At 34.9% G+C, this 17,762-nt stretch overlaps 2 protein-coding genes across 5 annotated transcripts; both read left to right on the forward strand.

The window, feature by feature from the left end:
• Positions 1 to 525: 525 nt before the first annotated feature.
• LOC127174148 (holocytochrome c-type synthase) lies at positions 526 to 5,008 on the forward strand. Of its 3 annotated transcripts, none has more exons than XM_051124453.1 (7): positions 526 to 643; positions 1,212 to 1,329; positions 2,339 to 2,514; positions 2,597 to 2,745; positions 2,849 to 2,968; positions 4,009 to 4,095; positions 4,240 to 5,008. In XM_051124453.1, the coding sequence occupies exons 2-7, from the start codon at positions 1,215 to 1,217 to the stop codon at positions 4,430 to 4,432; spliced, it is 840 nt and encodes a 279-aa protein (XP_050980410.1). In that variant the 5' UTR covers positions 526 to 643; positions 1,212 to 1,214; the 3' UTR covers positions 4,433 to 5,008. The 3 variants fall into 3 exon arrangements, with proteins under 3 accessions (XP_050980410.1, XP_050980420.1, XP_050980399.1); XM_051124463.1 differs by having other exon boundaries at positions 577 to 636; XM_051124442.1 differs by lacking the exon at positions 526 to 643 and adding an exon at positions 744 to 762.
• An 805-nt stretch (positions 5,009 to 5,813) lies between these two features.
• rwdd3 (RWD domain containing 3) lies at positions 5,814 to 8,307 on the forward strand. 2 transcript variants are annotated; one of them, XM_051125953.1, is made up of 4 exons: positions 5,814 to 6,003; positions 7,055 to 7,518; positions 7,741 to 7,856; positions 7,946 to 8,307. In XM_051125953.1, the coding sequence occupies exons 1-4, from the start codon at positions 5,919 to 5,921 to the stop codon at positions 8,055 to 8,057; spliced, it is 777 nt and encodes a 258-aa protein (XP_050981910.1). In that variant the 5' UTR covers positions 5,814 to 5,918; the 3' UTR covers positions 8,058 to 8,307. The 2 variants fall into 2 exon arrangements, with proteins under 2 accessions (XP_050981910.1, XP_050981916.1); XM_051125959.1 differs by having other exon boundaries at positions 7,166 to 7,518.
• The last annotated feature ends 9,455 nt before the right edge of the window (positions 8,308 to 17,762 follow it).

The following is a 17,762-nucleotide window of genomic DNA, read 5'->3' on the forward strand; positions in this document are numbered from 1 at the left end:
GTAGTACAAACATAAAGCTAACTTTATGTAACTTAAATCTAACTTAAACAAGATTTCCATTAATGTTTGGTTTGTTAAGATAGGACAATATTTGGTCGAGATACAACTATTTGAAAACGTGGAATCTAAAGGGTGCAGAAAATCTAAATATTGTGAAAATCACCTTTAAAGTTGTCCAAGTTCTTAATGCATATTACTAATAGCCTACTAAATACTTAAAATTAAGTTTTGATATATTTACGGTAGGAAATTTACAAAATATCTTCATGGAACACGATCTTTACTTAATACCCTAATGATTTTTGGCATAAAATAAATCATTTTGACCCATACAATGTACATTGTGGCTGTTGTTACAAATATACCCGCGCTACTTACGACAGGTTTTGTGGTCCAGGATTCACATATTTATAATATTTAATGAATAATATAATTTAATTAATGATTAATTCATGTTGTATATTTAATTAAATTAGATAACGTCATATTTATATAAAAGCAATATAAACTCTCCAATACTCTAGGGGGCAGTGTGCATGTTGTTGTCCGAGCGTGGTACACACACGGCGTGATGCAACGACCCAGAGCATCGTGGGATATGAGGCATGTTTCTAGTGAACGACATTGACATTAGAGGTGGGAGGTAAGTGTGCTTTGCTGTTATATAGTGGTTAGTCTTTCATCAGCGATATCTTACGCATGTAGTTAACAAAGGGCAATTTGAGTAATCTAAGCAGTTAAAAACGCTATATGGACAGACAGGTACATGATTTTATCTTATGCTTGTGTGTTTTATAAGCAAGGAGTCTTCTGTAACATTTGTTGCACAACTTCCCAAAATCATAATTGTGCAGTAAATGCTGCAGATATCAATTAGGGTTGATCTTAAAATCAGTGGACTGGGGTAGAAAGAAAGACAAATGTGGCTGTAAGATTTTCATTGTGTATTCAGAGTGACACAGGGGTCAATCAGGTGTACAGTTTGGCAACTACAAGACAAGTGATAGCACCTGAAGTCACGCTGACTAACAAAAACCTGGATTTATGACGCTTGATGTCAGACTTAAAGCATTTTATGCCCATTATAAGATTTTGTATATATGCATACATGCATGCATAAATGTATGTTTAACTGTATATATGACAGGAGTAATGTAAAATGTAAAGTCAATCAAAACTGACTGTGTTGTTTCATCTTTTTGTCTGAGAAGCTGATGGGAGACACCATGTCCAGCCCTACAGGCACCGTTAAGGCAGAGGGCATCATGGTGCCTGACTTTGGCACCGCACCACCACAGGGCTGTCCGATGCATCGAGATGTTAATAAAAGTAAGACACACCAGTACTATCCAGAAAATTAATTATTGTATTAATTACTCCACATTCTGCTCAAAGTTGTCGTCCAAACAATGTGCAGTTTAACAAATATAAAGTGTTTTCATGGCACATCATCAGTCGGCCATATTGGTGGCAGTGAACGTAAACAATGCCACTGAACTGAACAGAACTCGCAAATTTCGCTGATTATTGCTGCTGAAAATGGTCAGTTACTGTCATGTTTAGGGCTGTACTAATCAGTTGAACTGGGAAAACCTTCAGAGTATTATAGACTGCCAAAAGCTATAACAAATCAAGGATAAGAGTGCAAAAACCGTCTGAGGAACAAAAGGCGTTTGTGGCTGGCCAAGTGAACCAGGATTTCCACGGCAAGAATCTTGACAACAGTTGTGTTTGTTGTTATCATTTCCTGTCAGGTAGGTGAAATATTATGCTAATATCTTAAATAATACTGCTTGTGTGTATCTTTACCACCTGTTAACTTTAGTTTGTCAAACCATTGTGCCCTTTATTGCTGACTAGGTCCTTTTCTATGTGATTTAGCAGCTTACACAATGTTTTCCCGTGGTTTAGACAGCATAAATTAGCAGAACAACGTATTCAGTAGTACATTAACTGTGCAATCCATGCTGTTGTTTACATCCGAGTATCTCCAATATGGCCGCGCATCTGGGTTAAAAGTTCTGGTTAAAAGTTTGGCCAACCACAAATTTACTTGTTCCTCAGACAGTTTTTTGCACTCTACTCCTTGATTTGTTACAACTTTTGGCAGTCTATAGTATTCCAAATGTTTTTCCCGGTCCGACTGATTAGTACAGCCCAAAACATCGCAATAATTGACCATTTTCAGCAGCAATAATATGCAGGTTTCGTTCGGTTCAGTGGCATTGTTTACGTTACAGTGCCACCAACATGGTGTTGTGAAAACCCTCTATTGAAACAATAAAGGAAAAGAAATGTGGATGTTCTCCTCAGTTTTTACCTTTGCCATCTCCAACAGGTGCCCCTCCATCAGAATGTCCAATGCATCAGGCATCTGCACCTGCTAGCGATCAGCTGAAGAAAGCACCAGATGTACCAGCACATCAGGACAGGGCTTATGAATTCGTGGAGTGTCCTATGAGAGCTGCCAATGGGGCTAAACCCACAATGTCTGATATCAATCCAGCAAACATGGTATTTTGAATTCTTGCAAGCTTAGATGCACTGAGTTTCCCTTTTCTACCATTCAGCCTAATTTATTTACTGTTTTCTATAGATGCCACCACCTAACCAGCAACCTTCCACTGGTCAACCATTTTCCCTTTCTGTTGCAAGAGAGGAATCTACCATCCCTCGCGCTGGATCTGAGCAGAACTGGGTTTATCCCTCAGAGCAGATGTTTTGGAATGCCATGCTGAGGAAAGGGTAAGTTCCTCTCGAGTGCGATGGTGAATATAGCAGTATATGTCCAATAATGATTCAGAAACATATAGTATCATTAACTTTATTGCTTCATAACACTCTACAGATGGCGCTGGAATAATGGTGACATCAATCAGAAAGATATGACAAACATCATTAGGATTCACAATCAGAATAATGAGCAAGCCTGGCAGGAAATCCTAAGATGGGAGAAGCTCCATTCCAAGTAAGTCACATGTTAAAGGAATAATTCACCCAAAAATGCAAATTTGTTAAAAATGTACTTACCCTCAGGTCATCCGAGATGCAGATGAGTTTGTTTCTTTATCAGAACAGATTTGGAGAAATTTAGCGTTCTGTCACTTGCTCACCAATGGATCCTGTGCAGTGAATGGGTGCCGTCAGAATGAGTGTTAGAATGGGTGATAAAAGCATCACAATAATGCACAAGTAATCCACATGACTCCAGTCCATCAGTGAAAGCTCTGTGTCTGGCTAAAATATGGGTCACCTGTCCATAATATTGCTTTCTCCAGTGAAAAGTTATCTAAATCAGGAGAGAAATATGAGAAAACAGCCCAAAATGGTTAGAATTTATTATGTTGGTAGATTTTGGTGCGGGAAGACAAGGGAATGGACTTTTTCACTTGAGGAGGTTTTATTATGGATTATGGCAGTGGTTCTCAATCCTGGTCCTGGGGGTCCACTGCTATGCACATTTTGCATGTCTCCCTTATTTAACACACCTGATTGAAATCATCATCTCATTAGGAGAGAGATCCATGAACTGCACTAATGAGCTGATGATCTGAATCAGGTGTGTTAAATAAGGGAGACATGCAAAATGTGCAGAGCAGTGGACCCCCAGGATCAGGATTGAGAACCACTGGATTATGGAGTGGTATATTAGCCAAAAACAATATACCAAAAGATAAAACCGTTTAGTTTCTTTTACAAACACACAGCTTTTTACTTCACAAAACATTATTTGCTGGACTGGAGTCATGTGGATTATTTGTAAAATTATTGTGATGTTTTTATCAGCTGTTTGAACTCTCATTCTGACGGCACCCATTCACTTCAGAGGATCCACTGGTGAACAAGTGTTATAATTTCTACAAATCTGTTCTGAAACAAACTCATCCACATCTTGAATGACCTGAGGGTGAGTACATTTTCATTTGTCAACTATTCCTTTAAAGGCAACTCTGTATCCTCATGTCAGCAAGTAGATGATTCCTGATGGTCTGCTGTTGTCCTCCACAGAGAATGCCCATGTGGACCTTCTCTTCTAAGGTTTGGTGGCAAAGCAAAAGAGTTTTCACCCAGAGCTCGATTTCGCAACTGGATGGGGTAAGTAATAGTATTTCTTAATGAAATTTATTTGCTGTTTTTACTTGAATGCTTTCTCTCAATAAAATGTCATCATCTTCAGGAGAAACTGAGTGGAATGCCAATTCAGATATAATAAGTTGCTTTTGATCTTCTGTGTTGTAGGCATGAGCTACCGTTTGACAGGCACGACTGGATTATTGACCGGTGTGGAAAAGAAGTCAGATATGTGATAGACTACTATGATGGAGGCCAGGTGGCCAAGCACACTATCCTTGACGTGCGTCCAGCCTTTGATTCCTTAGGAGCTGTTTGGGACCGTATGAAAGTGGCCTGGTGGCGTTGGACCTCCACATGAATTTTCTTTTGTGATCTTTAGGACATACTGGAACTGATATTTATATAGCTTAGTGGAAGCTTTTTTTTTGACATGACCTTATATCATTATATTGCTGTCATGAATTTGGTATGTGCATATCTTCAACACATCCTCCAATGATATCTGCAGAACCTGCTATTGCAGCACTGTGTGCTGTTGTAGGCGTACAGTGTCATGCAATGTACTTTATTACTGTAATTAAAGAAAAGGTAATCAAACCATCTGTTATTAACCTAATGAAGGCACTCTGGCAAGTGAAAATGAAATGTAAAGTATGACTTTTAGAAACTAATGTTGACATTTTGCTTTCCTGTTTTATTTGAAAACATTTACAGTGTTAACCACCCAAAATGACAGAATCCAATGATTGTGTAAATAGGCTGATAACTTTTTTTTTGTTTGTTTTTCTTCATTTACTGCCATTTTCTAGCTAATCAATTATTTATTTCTGCCACAACGCCATTTGTTAAAAATGTACCACAAAATGATTTTCAAAACAAAATGCCAAGATGAAATAATTTATAGAACTGAAATTAAAAATACTGTCAAACAATACCATTTATGCCTATTTTGGTGTGTAAATTCATTTTCTTTTTAACGCTGTAATTTGTACTTGAGCTTCCCAAAAATTGCACTTTTGTGCAGTGCTGCTATATAGTAAAATGTGACCCTGGGCCACAAAACCAGCCTTAAGTAGCACAGGTAAATTTGTAGCAATTATAAGCCAAAAAAAAAAACTTTTTTTGCACCCTCAAATTCCAGATATTCGTATAGTTGTATCTCGGCAAAATATTGTCCTATCCTAACAAACCATACATTAATGGAAAGCTTATCTGTGACCCTGGAACACAAAACCAGTCTTAGATAGCACAGCTATATTTGTAGCAGTAGCCAAAAATACATTGTATGGGTCAAAATTACTACTTTTTTCTTTATGACAAAAAATTATTAGGACATTAAGTAAAGATCATGTTCCATTAAGTTATTTTGTAAATTTTCTACCTTAAATGTGAAAACTTAATTTTTGATTAGTAATATGCATTGATAAGCACTTAATTTGGACAACTTTAAAGGCAATTTTCTCAATGTTTAGTTATTTTTTGCAACCTCAGATTCTAGATTTTCAAACAGTTGTATCTCGACCAAATGTTGTCCTATCCTAACAAACCATACATTAATGGAAAGCTTATTAATATGTATAAATCTCAGTTTAAACAAATTGACCCTTGTGGCTAGTTTTGTGGTCCAGGGTCACAAATCATCTATTAACGAGTATTAATTACTTGTTACATAGCACTATGTTGAAAAGTGACTTCCAACACGTTGTCAGGCGGAACTGTTTTTCTGTAGTAGTGTTTCTACACGGAAAATGATAACGTTGTTCAATAACAAACCGGTCAGATGTAAGCGTTATAATGTGAATGGCTAAAATCATAATGTCGAGTTTCGTTCATGGACTGCAAAAATGTCAAAGGAAGCGTACGATGAAATGTCCGTTTTATCCGCCATATACTGCGAACAGGACGAATTCGAGTTGTTAGAAGAGTCACGTGAGTCTTGCTTTATATATTTAAGTAATCTTTGGGACTATTCTTACTATAGTTACAGTTAATGTGTGTTTATATTGTGTTTACAATAAAGCTGTGGTAACTTGGTATAATATTCCACTGTACAAAATACTAAAAGATTCAGAAAGCATCTTACACAGTTTAAAGTATATGACATTACTTTATAGTAACAATATATTTTATAACATTGCAATGTAAACTTAATTACCAAGTTTACATAATAAATATACTAAATCAGTTGTATATCATACTTCCAGACAAACAAATTATAAACCACAAATGTGACAAGATTCACACAAATGAAACAATTCAATAAATACGATTTTGTCAGTTACCCGGATGCGCAGCCATTTTGGCAATACTCAGATATAAACAACAGCATGGACTGCATGGTTAATGTACGACTGAATACGTTCTGTTAATATATGTTGTCTAAACCACAGAAAAAAATGTGTGAAAGCTGCTAAATCATACTGAGAATAACGTAGTAAGCAGGAAAGGGGGCATTATTTTTGACAAACTAACGTTAACAGGTTGTAAAGATACGTACGAGCAGTATTAATGAAATATTATTTCACCTACTTGACCGGAAATGATGAATGAACAAACAAGGATGTTGTCAAGATTCAGGTTCAGTTCAGTTTGGCCAACCACGAACGCCTTTTGTTCCTCAGAAAGTTTTTTGTACTCTTCTCCTTGATTTGATTTAACTTTTGGCAGTCTAAAATACTCCAATTATTTTCCCGGTCCAACCAATTAGTACAGCCCAAAACATGAAAGTAATATAGCATTTTCAGCAGCAATAATCAGCATAAATCAGCGGTTCAGTGACATTGTATACGTTCAGTGCCGCCAATATGGCCGATAGATGATGCGTCGTAAAAACACTCGGGAAACCACAAATATATGTCAGGATTTTTACAAAAAATCTGTTGGTCATACACTATTTATCTGGACAAACAAAACAGTTCTAACCCCATAATTGTATTCCCTGCTCTGCTTAAAGCTTATGTCATGTTATGTTTAAATGCAGCTGAGAGGGGAATCGTCTACCGCATACACACACTTATTGAAAGAAACAATGAGAAGACACCACTAGCCCTTACGTTCCACATCTGTCCTGACTACCCCCACACTCCTCCAGATCTCAGCATCACTTCCAGCCACTTGTCAAGAAAACAGTGTCAAGACCTGAGACAGCATTTACTGGACACGGCACGATCACTTCCACCAGAGCCCATGGTCCATGACTTAATGCTGTGGCTTCAGGAAAACTTCTCAGACTTGATCAAAACATCAAGCTGCGATTCAGCGGAGATCAGACCAGAATCTTCAGAAGAAACCTGGACCGCTTTACTACATTTAGATCACATGAGGTCCAAAGCAAAATACATCAAACTGATTGAAAAATGGGCTTCAGAGCTGTGTCTCACTGGGAGACTCTTTACAGGGAAGCTGATATTGATTCTTCTGCAAGGAACAAAGGAAAATATTAAAGTATGAGCACAAAATCATAAGATTTTCATTTTCCAAGACAGCTGATTCAGTAACTTATACAGTATAAATGTAATGCCAAAGCCATCACTAGATGTTTTGATCATCTTTATATAACATACTTGCTAAACAGTTTTAAACAACTTCTAATGGGATTTCTGGCTAATTGTAGAGTTTGTATTGGATTTTAATGATGCAAGATTATGCTAATCTGACTCTCTATAGGAATACATCCACCTTCAGAAGACTGTGAAAGTTGATGTTGATTCTTCAGGGAAACGCTGTAAGGAAAAGATGATGAGCGTTCTGTGTGAGATTCCACAGCCAGAGGAGCAGATAATGTAAGCATTTACTATGCATACACTTTCAACATCTTTTCACATTGTGTATGATATTTTGTGTACAATGACTTCCCAACCACTTTTTTTAGGATGTCTACATTTGAAGTAAAAGACATTTTATCACTTGACGACCTCAAAAAGGAGTTTGATCTTATTGGACTGACTGAGCTTTATAAGCAGTTTGTGCCGTCACTCATCTGACTGGACAGCTACTGTGTAACACACATTCTCTCCACTGGGTGGAGCCGGACTGAATTACAATCTACAGTACAGCTCTTTGATGGAATCCCATCATAAAGGGGCATCATGCAGTTTTAATAAGAAGCATACAATGTAAATATATGCTGTCTTATTATATTCTCATCTGAGCTGTTATATATGACGATATGTCTTCTGGTGTCTCCTGGACTGGTGAAAATGTTGTCAAACTTAGTTCCTGGAGGGCCGCAGCCCTGCACGGCCCTCCAGGACCCCTGTTGACACCCTGACACCCCTGTTGTAAACACAACCCTAACTCCAATAAAACATAATATGCAGTTTTCAAAATCTCAACAACCATTTTAACAAAGGACTTGATTAGTTGGATCAGGTGTGTTTTAAGACCTTGGTTCATCTTTCAGAACACATATTTTTTATAAAATCTAAAAGAGCTTTCGGACCCTGCATAGACATCAGTGCGTTGTGGTACTACAGGGCTGCACAATTGAAGAAAGTTGTTATTTTTGTTTTATGTACACACAAACAGTATTGTCACAGCGTCATAAAATTATGGTTGAACCACTAATGTCACATGAACTATTTTAACAATGTCTTTACTACCTTTCTTAGTTGTGTTGCCGTCTATGCAGGGTCAGAAAGCTCTCAGATTTCATCAAAAATATCTTAACTTGTGTTCCAAAGATGAATAAAGGTCTTAGGTTTGGAACGATATGAGGGTGAGTAATTAATGACATAATTTTTATTTTTGGGTGAACTAACCCTTGAAATGAAATTTATTGTCTGTTATTAGTGCCACACTAAAAAAACCCAGCGACTGGGTTGTTTTGACCCAGCGGTTGGGTTAAATGTTTAACCCAATGTTCTGGGTAGTATTATTTAACTATTGTTTACAAATTACTATATGGCTGGCTTTAAAAGAACCCAAAATCGGACACATAATTACTAGAGGTATCAGCAATAATCAAAGGGTAAACATTTATTTATAAGGTATTGGATAAATATTTATTATTTATTTATTTATTTAACTTATTAATAAATATTCATTTCTTGAACATATTAAAGGGTTAGTTCACCCAAAAATAAAATTATGTCATTAATTACTCACCCTCATGTTGTTCCAAACCTGTAAGACCTTCTTTCATCTTCAGAACACAAATTAAGATATTTTTGATTAAATCCAAGAGCTTTCTGACCCTCCATAGACAGCAAGGGTACTACCACGTTCAAGGCCCAGAAAGGTACCAAGAACATCGTCAAAATAGTGACATGTGACATCAGTGGTTCAGTCGTAATTTTATGAAGCTACTAGAATAATTATTGTGCGCAAAAAAAATTCAACAAAAAATAATCATGATGCATGTGAATAAACAAATGCTGCTTGTTTTTTTTGTTTACATTTTTTGGTGATTCCAAAATGTTGTTGAATAAAGTAGTTATTTTTGTTTTCTTTGTGTACAAAAAGTATTCTTGCAGCGTCATAAAATTAAAATTGAACCATTGATGACACATGGACTATTTTGTTGATGTTCTTGATACCTTTCTGGACCTTGAACGTAGTATTACCCTTGGTGTCAATGGAGGGTCAGAAAGCTCTTGGATTTCATCAAATATATCTTAATTTGCGTTCCAAAGTTAAACAAAGGTCTTATGGGTTTGGAACAACATGAGGGTGAGTAATTAATGACAGAATTTTAATTTATGGGTGAACTAGCCCTTTAATAAATGTTGATTTCCAACCTATTTTGGGTTCATTTTAAGCAAGGAATATAGTCATTTTTAAGCAATAGTTGGGTTAACTACCCAGAAGGCTGGGTTTTTCCAATACATCACCTGGCACTGGGTTGTATTTAACCCAGCATTTTTCTAAAGTGCAGGTTTCATAAATAAGGATTAGTTCACCTGAAAATGAAAATTGCATGAAGATGTAGATGAATTTGTTTCTTCATCAGAACAGATTTAAAGAAATGGATAACTGCGTGCCATCAGAATGAGAGTTCAAACAGCTGATAAAAATATCAAAATAACCCAAAAGTAATCCACATGATTCCAGTCCATCAGGTAAGGTGTCTTATAGAGTGAAAAGCTGTATGTTTGTGAAAAACAAATTCATCATTAAGACGTTTTTAACATTAAACTGTTGCTTCTGGCTAAAATACAAGTCCATTTTTATGGGAGGAAGCATTATTATGAATTATGGACTGGTAATTTGGCCAGACGCAACAGGTTGAAGTTAAAAATGTCTTGGTGGATTTGTGCTCTGTTTGAACTCTCATTCTAGCACCCATTCTCTGCAGAGGATCCGTTGGTGAGCAAGTGATGTAATGCTAAATTTCTCCAAATCTGTTCAGATGAAGAAACAAACTCATCTACATCTTGGATGACCTGAGGGTAAGTAAATTTTCAGCATACTTTCATATTGGGGTGAACTGTTAGTTTACAGTGGCATATCAGTACTAATTTTATTTTACATTATTCAAATGTAATACAACTTTTTTTAAAGTATTAGCCCAATTTGAGTGAAAAGTTGAAATGTGCATGAATTCCCAGGTGAAAAAAAACCCCACATTCATAATGTACATAAAGTTTATCTTACTCCTATGGTTAAGTACTCCTTGAGGTACACTTGAGTGTACTAGTGTATGAAAGATGGATTCAAGTGCACTACAAGGAGTAGCTACATTTTTTAAATACAGAGAAAGTATGTTAAAAGCACATTTTAGTTCATGTTTATGGTGTCCCAAAATAGCACAGTTGAGATGATCTTCAGTTTATGAAGTATTTAAGAATATTAATTAATGTACTTAATGTACTTAAAATTAGTGCGTGAAAATACACTCTTAAAAATAAAGGTGCTTCATGATCCATCTGACCATCTGTACAAAGAGTCACACTATCAGCATCTCAAATTATTTTTTTGATAAGTGACTTACAAAAATATTTTTTTCAATCTCATATTTAAACGTAGTTTTATATTTTTAGTCCCAGAGTGTTAGTGGTAGCAGATATGTACCCAGTTATAGGGACATTTTTGAGATTTGAATTGCAGTGGCAGAGTTAAAGCTCTAGGGGGCAAAAACAAGCCGTAGTAACTGTGCTTCAGTTTATTTAAGGCAAAATCAATGATCTTACCTGCTCCTCACTATAAGAACAAACACTAAGTACAAAGTTTTCTTCTTAATGTTGAAAATAGAACTCAGCGTGTTTCTTTAATACAATTAAGACAGAGTAAATCTTTGTTAAGCGGTTGGTGTGAAGATGCTCTTTAAATTAAACTTGTAAATTGAATTTGGCACACTTGCTGACCTTAAAGACAGCTTTTGTGCTTCAAACAAATTAAGACTCATCTTTTAATTTATGGTTACTTTTCTGCAGGTTAATAAGCGATCCGTTTTTATACGAGATTGGTTTTTCAACATCAACTTTAATTAGGCAAAAGGTATGAAGCGATTCTGTTTTTAGCTGTGTTTTTCATACACCCACATGCGCACGTTGTATAGCTGGCTGTCATCTTATGTTTATCTTATACACATTGTGCAGACAGATGTTGCCTAGGAGGGTCCAGGAGCAATTGACATGAAATTACTTTTTTTAAACATAATTAACAAGGCTTAATGAAAATCACCTCCTCGCCCTTTACAATGATCCACTCTGAACTATAAATTCACCTTGCCTGACCTTTTCCCTGACATGTTCTTACAAAACAACACTGCTTGTTAAATGTCATCCACTCAGTGGCATTTACTTGTATAAAACAGGGCTTTGATCTAGAGGAGAAGCACACTTTTCTACCTTTCCTAGGCCAGCAGGCCACGCTCGGTGACCCCACGCACCTGTTACCTGTTGAATATTTTAATTACGACCCATTAAATGTACAAAGGTTAGGTCGGACTTAAAATTTATTGGCCAAATGACATTTTAATTTGGCAAATTAACGCTACATCTATGACTCGCTAAAAGCGCCAATTTGGAATTCTATCCGACTGCTGAAGATTGGTTAAATCAATGCAGAGGCACGACTGAGACCAACCGTCGTGGCCCTCCGTGTCCAACTTTACCCAGGTTGATGCGGTAGAAACTCTGCCACAAGAAGGCCGTCGACAGCCAGATCTCGTCAACCAAACCTTACGATTAGCCTCAGTATGAAGGATCACATGACTTTAATTCCAAAAGTAACTTTGTTACTTGTGTTACAGCAACATATAAAGGTCACTCCTGCTGTGCAAAGCATATTCAAGTCCCCATCATACAGCATATGCCTTAACATATTTAGATATAATATTTAAAGAGATGGAAATCATTAATTTTATTTAAATTGAATATAATTAAGTAAATCATTTGGAGTGGATTTAAATAATTTCACAAATGTAAACAATTTTTAGCTGACTTTATTTATTTATCCATTTATTTATTTGTCCCCAGGGGCTATTTTTTTTTTTTTTTTGGGAACATTGTCTTGAATTCTTCTAAGAAGTGACATCACTATTGATAGGGAGGAAAGCAACAGCACAAATGTAAATATTGAAAATGAATATAAATACTTTTTGTAATGTTTTGTGGTATCAGTTAGTTCTCGATATTTTTATTTTTTTTTTTTACCGTACATATATATATATATATTTAACAATTTTCAGAAAACATGTTTTTTCATTGTGCATTCCAATTTATTAATTATTTCTTTATTATTTTGATTAAGTAAAAATAACTAAAAAATAAATTAAAATACAGCTAACTAACACAATAAAAACATGATAACAATAAAAAACATGATTTTTGAAAAATGGTTAAAAACAATATAAAACAAAAATGGCCATATATATATATATTTTGCATTCATTTTTTTATTATATTTTTAAATATATTTCAAAATATGCAAAAAATGGCCCAAAAATATCTGTGCTAAAATATGTTTCAAATATATTTATGTGCAAATGTTTTCTACCAATGTATTATTTTTTTTTTTTTTTTTGGCTTTTTTTGTTTTGTATATTTTTGAAAACATATTTTAAATATATCTAAAGCATTTAAAAATATATTTTAACCTCTATACATTTCAGTCCAACAAAACGCATTCACATATGTCACATCTGAAGAAAACTTGTTGTCTATAACGTTTGAATGCATAAAACAATTGAATAAACTTCAGGAACATAAAAAAAACTGCTATATTGCAGTATATTAAAATATTAAACATTATTAAATCATTAAAAATGGTCTCTAGTAGGCCATCCACATTCATATTTATCCTAAATGTTCACTGCACTGGAAATATATTTTGGTATATGAACTAAATGTAACAAATTTTATATTTAAGCTATTTCAAAAATATGTTTGAGGTTTACTGTTTGCAACATAAATAAGCTTTCCATTGATGTATGTTATGTTAGGATAGGACGATATTTGGCTGAGATACAACTATTTGAAAATCGAGTCTGAGGGTTCAAAAAAATCAAAATACTGAAAAAAACTCCTTTAAAGTTTCCAAATGAAGCTCTTAGCAATGCATATTACTTACCAGAAATTGAGTTTTGATATATTTGCGGTAGGAAATTTACAAAAAATCTTCATGGAACATGATCTTCACTTAATATCCTAATGATTTTTGGCATAAAAGAAAAATCGATCATTCTGACCCATACAATGTATTTTTGGCTACTGTTACAAATATAACCGTGCTACTTAAGACTGGTTTTGTGGTCCAGGGTCACACACAAAAAAAAAAAAAAAAAAAAAAAAAACAAATACATATGGTAATATTAGCGAAATAAGTTTGTCTCCACCCTGTCCGTTTTGTTAATTCATCATAATGAATAATTTGAAGTTCCTAAGCTTGACCAGAACCCTTTTATAGAAATTCTTTCTTAAAAAAACACATTTGTGACCCTGGACCACAAAACCAGTCATAAGGGTCAATTTTTCAAAATTGAGCTTCATACATCACCTGAAAGCTGAATAAACAAGCTTTCCATTGATGTATGGTTTGTTATGATAGGACAATATTTGTTTGAGATACGACTATTTGAATATCTGGAATCTGAGGGTGCAAAAAAATCTAAATACTGAGAAAATCACCTTTAAAGTTCTCCAAATTAAGCTCTTACTAATGCATATTACTAATCAAAAATTAAGTTTTGATATGTTTACAGTAGGAATTTTACTAAATATCTTCATGAAACATGTTCTTTACTTAATTTCCTAATGATTTTTGGCATAAAAGAAAAATCAATAATTTTGACCCATACAATGTATTTTTGGCTATTGCTACAAATAAACCCCAGCGACTTAAGACTGGTTTTGTGGTCCAGGGTCACATTTTTTCTAACAACAGAGCTGAAGCAGGAACGACGTTACGCTGTAAAGCACACAATATAAAAGACAAATAAATGGACGAGGCTTAATAAAATTCTCTCGTGGATAATCATTTTTGACTCATGTTAATGCTCCGATCCCATCTGGTTGCAGAGGTGCACATCTGTCTTTACCTGGCATTAGCTTTGGATTCTCCATTATTGAGCTCATATTCCCAATTATCATAATGGCTGAGATGCACTAGCTTGTTTGCATGCAAAGACACACTCCTGAATAATGTGGCGCGTGAATGCAAGCCCCCCTTTTAATTAAACTGGAGTACTGAGGATGTTTTTTAGGTGAGAGATAAACCTGCTGTTAATTAAGTAAAAAAAGGAAGACAGAAATGAGAGTCTCGGATGTGGAGCGAACACACAGGGAGGCTAAACGCGGGGTAATTTGAGGAATAGCTGGCGCCTGGGCGATTGTAATTAGTTTGGGCTGGGTTAAGAGATTTGGGTAAATATTTAAATGTTGAACGTATCGAGAGAAATCATTATTTCATAACATGTTATTTTCTTTTTGTGTTTTCGCTCGAGACAGTTTGCTTGTATTGTTCTAGTACTTACAGGTGGAAAACTGTCAATTAATGTGGTTAAAACTTGTGCGGGTTGTTAGCAAACAGCAGAGGGCGCTGTTGTGCTGTTGAGCGCAGCGTGATTTGTCTCACGACTACTTCGGCATAACAAGCATTTGACATGGTGACAGACAGCTGGATTATATGTAACTCTCCTAAAGTTCAAGCGTAATAAAATACCCGCTAAGCCTTTAAAAGTGCGTGCACCCATATTCAGGTCCTGTGACTGACCGCAGATAACTGTGTAAAATCCTAAAGGTACACGTGTCAGGTGAACTGATTTTAGTGCGTCTGTCTTCTCTCTCCATGTTTCCTCGTGATTCACTGCTAACCTTCTCAGATGCAGTGACGTGTGTGGAAATCACATAGTCCTGACAAGCCATGCAGTGGAGAGCTCCAGATGGGCCCCGAGCAAACGTCCCCGTTGGGCACCGGTGGCGCACCTATGTCTGTGTGCGGGGAATTCAATTAATTCTTTAAATCTCTCTCTTTTTTCCTGGAAGGTAGACTTGAGGACAAGTAACCTAACAGGGCTTATATCAGTGGAGAATCTCTGTCACTGACTGTTGGAATCACATTCGATTGAAATAGCTTGGTAGGTTTTTGTTACACAAGTTAATCGTGAATCTGACATGACTTGCTGAAGCACTGCGACGTGTTGGACTGAAAGGTCTGTCCTCCTTACCTGTTATTTAGCAGGTTTTTTTCCTCTTTAAACCAACTTCCCGTGCTCTAATTGCATGGCAGTCGCTTGGAGCATCCCAGGGTTAAGTGCCTCGCTCAAGGTCACGGTGGAAATCAGAATAGAGACTTCTGTCAACAATTCTTCAGTTCAGAGGTCACCTGTACCTGTTGTTAAGTCTGCAAAATTTAACTCTTCCCATCAGAGAGCTTTAATAAGATGTCACCCGTAGTCACACATTTTCGGGCTTTTGATATTTGTCTCATTTAGACATGTACAGTTACCAGTCACAGTTTTCAGACAAGTTTATCAGAAAAGCCCATAAAATGATAGGAAAAAAAAAAGAAAATCATCAATTGCATACCAGTGACAGTGGAAACCCCAAAGAAATTAATAGAAATGCATAGCAATTTTGTGAACATAATATACAAAAGCCACAAGTAACTCCAAAAAAAAAAAAAAAAAAAAAAAAATAAATAAATAAATATATATATATATATATATATATATATATAAATTTACACAGTACACACACATTTATTGTGTAAACATATAACATATTTTTGGATGCGATACATTGTGAATCGTGATTCATCGATTTAACAGCCCTATTTAAAATCCAATTAAAATGATATTCATTATTTATTTGGTAGTCCATGAACAATATGATTTCTTCTCATTTTTCCTTTGATAAACAATGATTACTAGTGAAATGTTTTATGTTTGGGGTCAGTTTTTATAAAAACATTATTACTTCTATTCAGCAAGGACACATTAAATCGATCAAAAGTGACAGTAAAGATATTTATAATATACTAAATATCTCTATTTCAAATAAATGCTGTTCTTTTTGAAGCATCAAATCATCAAAGAATCCTGAAAAAAAATGTATCATGATTTACACAAAAATATTTAGTAGCAGTATGTTTTCTACATAATAGAATGAGATTCTGAAGGATCATGTGACTGTACAATTAAATAATTATTTAAAAAAAAAAAAACATATATATACGGTAGTCAACATTTGAAGTGGATCAAAAGCTTTCATCAAAGTTGTCCTAAAACTAACACAATACCCTTGTTGTCTTGTCTTAGGACAACTTTGATTAACTTTTTTGATCCACTTCAAATGTTGACTACTGTATGTGTATATGTGTATATATATATATATATATATATATAGTGCTGGGGAAAGTTACTTTTACTTTTACTCAAGCCCTGCCCAGATTTAAAAAGTAACGCAAAAGTAAAGTAATGCATTACTTTCCATAAAAAATAACTAAGTAATGTAATTAGTTACTTTTTAAGGGAGTAACTCAATATTGTAATGCATTACTTTACTTTTGCGTTACTTTTTAAATCTGGGCAGGGCTTGCTTGTTTGTTTTTCATATAAAAAGTTCTATTTTTGTCAAATGTAAAAGCCTTTTCACACCAAAAGCCTTTTGAGAAAAGTAAATTCACGTCTGTACAATAGACTGCAGAAGAAAAAAATGTCAACTCTTAAGCGATTAAAAAAGGAAAACAAATGTTAGATTATCTTGGGTAATTTTTGCTTATTAGTATGGTTGAATTGGATCATCGAAGGTCGGCAGCAAAGACATCATTTAATAAAATGGGATTAAATGCATAAAGGATATTTGTATTATTTAACATATTTAATCATTGCAGGTTTGCGTCATATTCTGAGTTGAATTTCACTGTTTTTATTCATTTTGACGAATACTGAATCTGTTTTTTGTGAGTGAGATGAATTAATGCATGTTTACATTTATTCTAGAACTAACATCTTACTCTCGATTTCTCTCAAGATGGGGATAGGAGAGCTTTTAATCTATAAATGGGGGGGAAAAGTAACTGGCGTTACTTACTTGAAAAAAGTAACTCATATTTTCTTGTCAAGTAAAAAGTAATGTGTTACTTTACTAGTTACTTGGAAAAAGTAATAATATTACGTAACTTGCGTTACTTGTAATGCGTTACCCCCAACACTGTATATATATATATATATATATATACACACACACACATACATACATATATATATATATATATATATATATATATATATATATACTGAAATG

Source organism: Labeo rohita, chromosome 2 (assembly GCF_022985175.1).
Source record: "Labeo rohita strain BAU-BD-2019 chromosome 2, IGBB_LRoh.1.0, whole genome shotgun sequence".
Lineage (NCBI taxonomy): Eukaryota > Metazoa > Chordata > Actinopteri > Cypriniformes > Cyprinidae > Labeo > Labeo rohita.

Excerpts from the sequence above, each read along its gene's own strand:
- LOC127174148 (XM_051124442.1), top strand. Across the intron at positions 2,746-2,848 it reads AATGCCATGCTGAGGAAAGG|ATGGCGCTGGAATAATGGTG; the intron begins GTAAGTTCCTCT and ends AACACTCTACAG. Across the intron at positions 2,969-4,008 it reads TGGGAGAAGCTCCATTCCAA|AGAATGCCCATGTGGACCTT; the intron begins GTAAGTCACATG and ends TGTCCTCCACAG.
- rwdd3 (XM_051125953.1), top strand. The coding sequence starts at position 5,919 with ATGTCAAAGGAAGCGTACGATGAAATGTCCGTTTTATCCGCCATATAC. Across the intron at positions 7,519-7,740 it reads GAACAAAGGAAAATATTAAA|GAATACATCCACCTTCAGAA; the intron begins GTATGAGCACAA and ends GACTCTCTATAG. Across the intron at positions 7,857-7,945 it reads CAGCCAGAGGAGCAGATAAT|GATGTCTACATTTGAAGTAA; the intron begins GTAAGCATTTAC and ends CACTTTTTTTAG.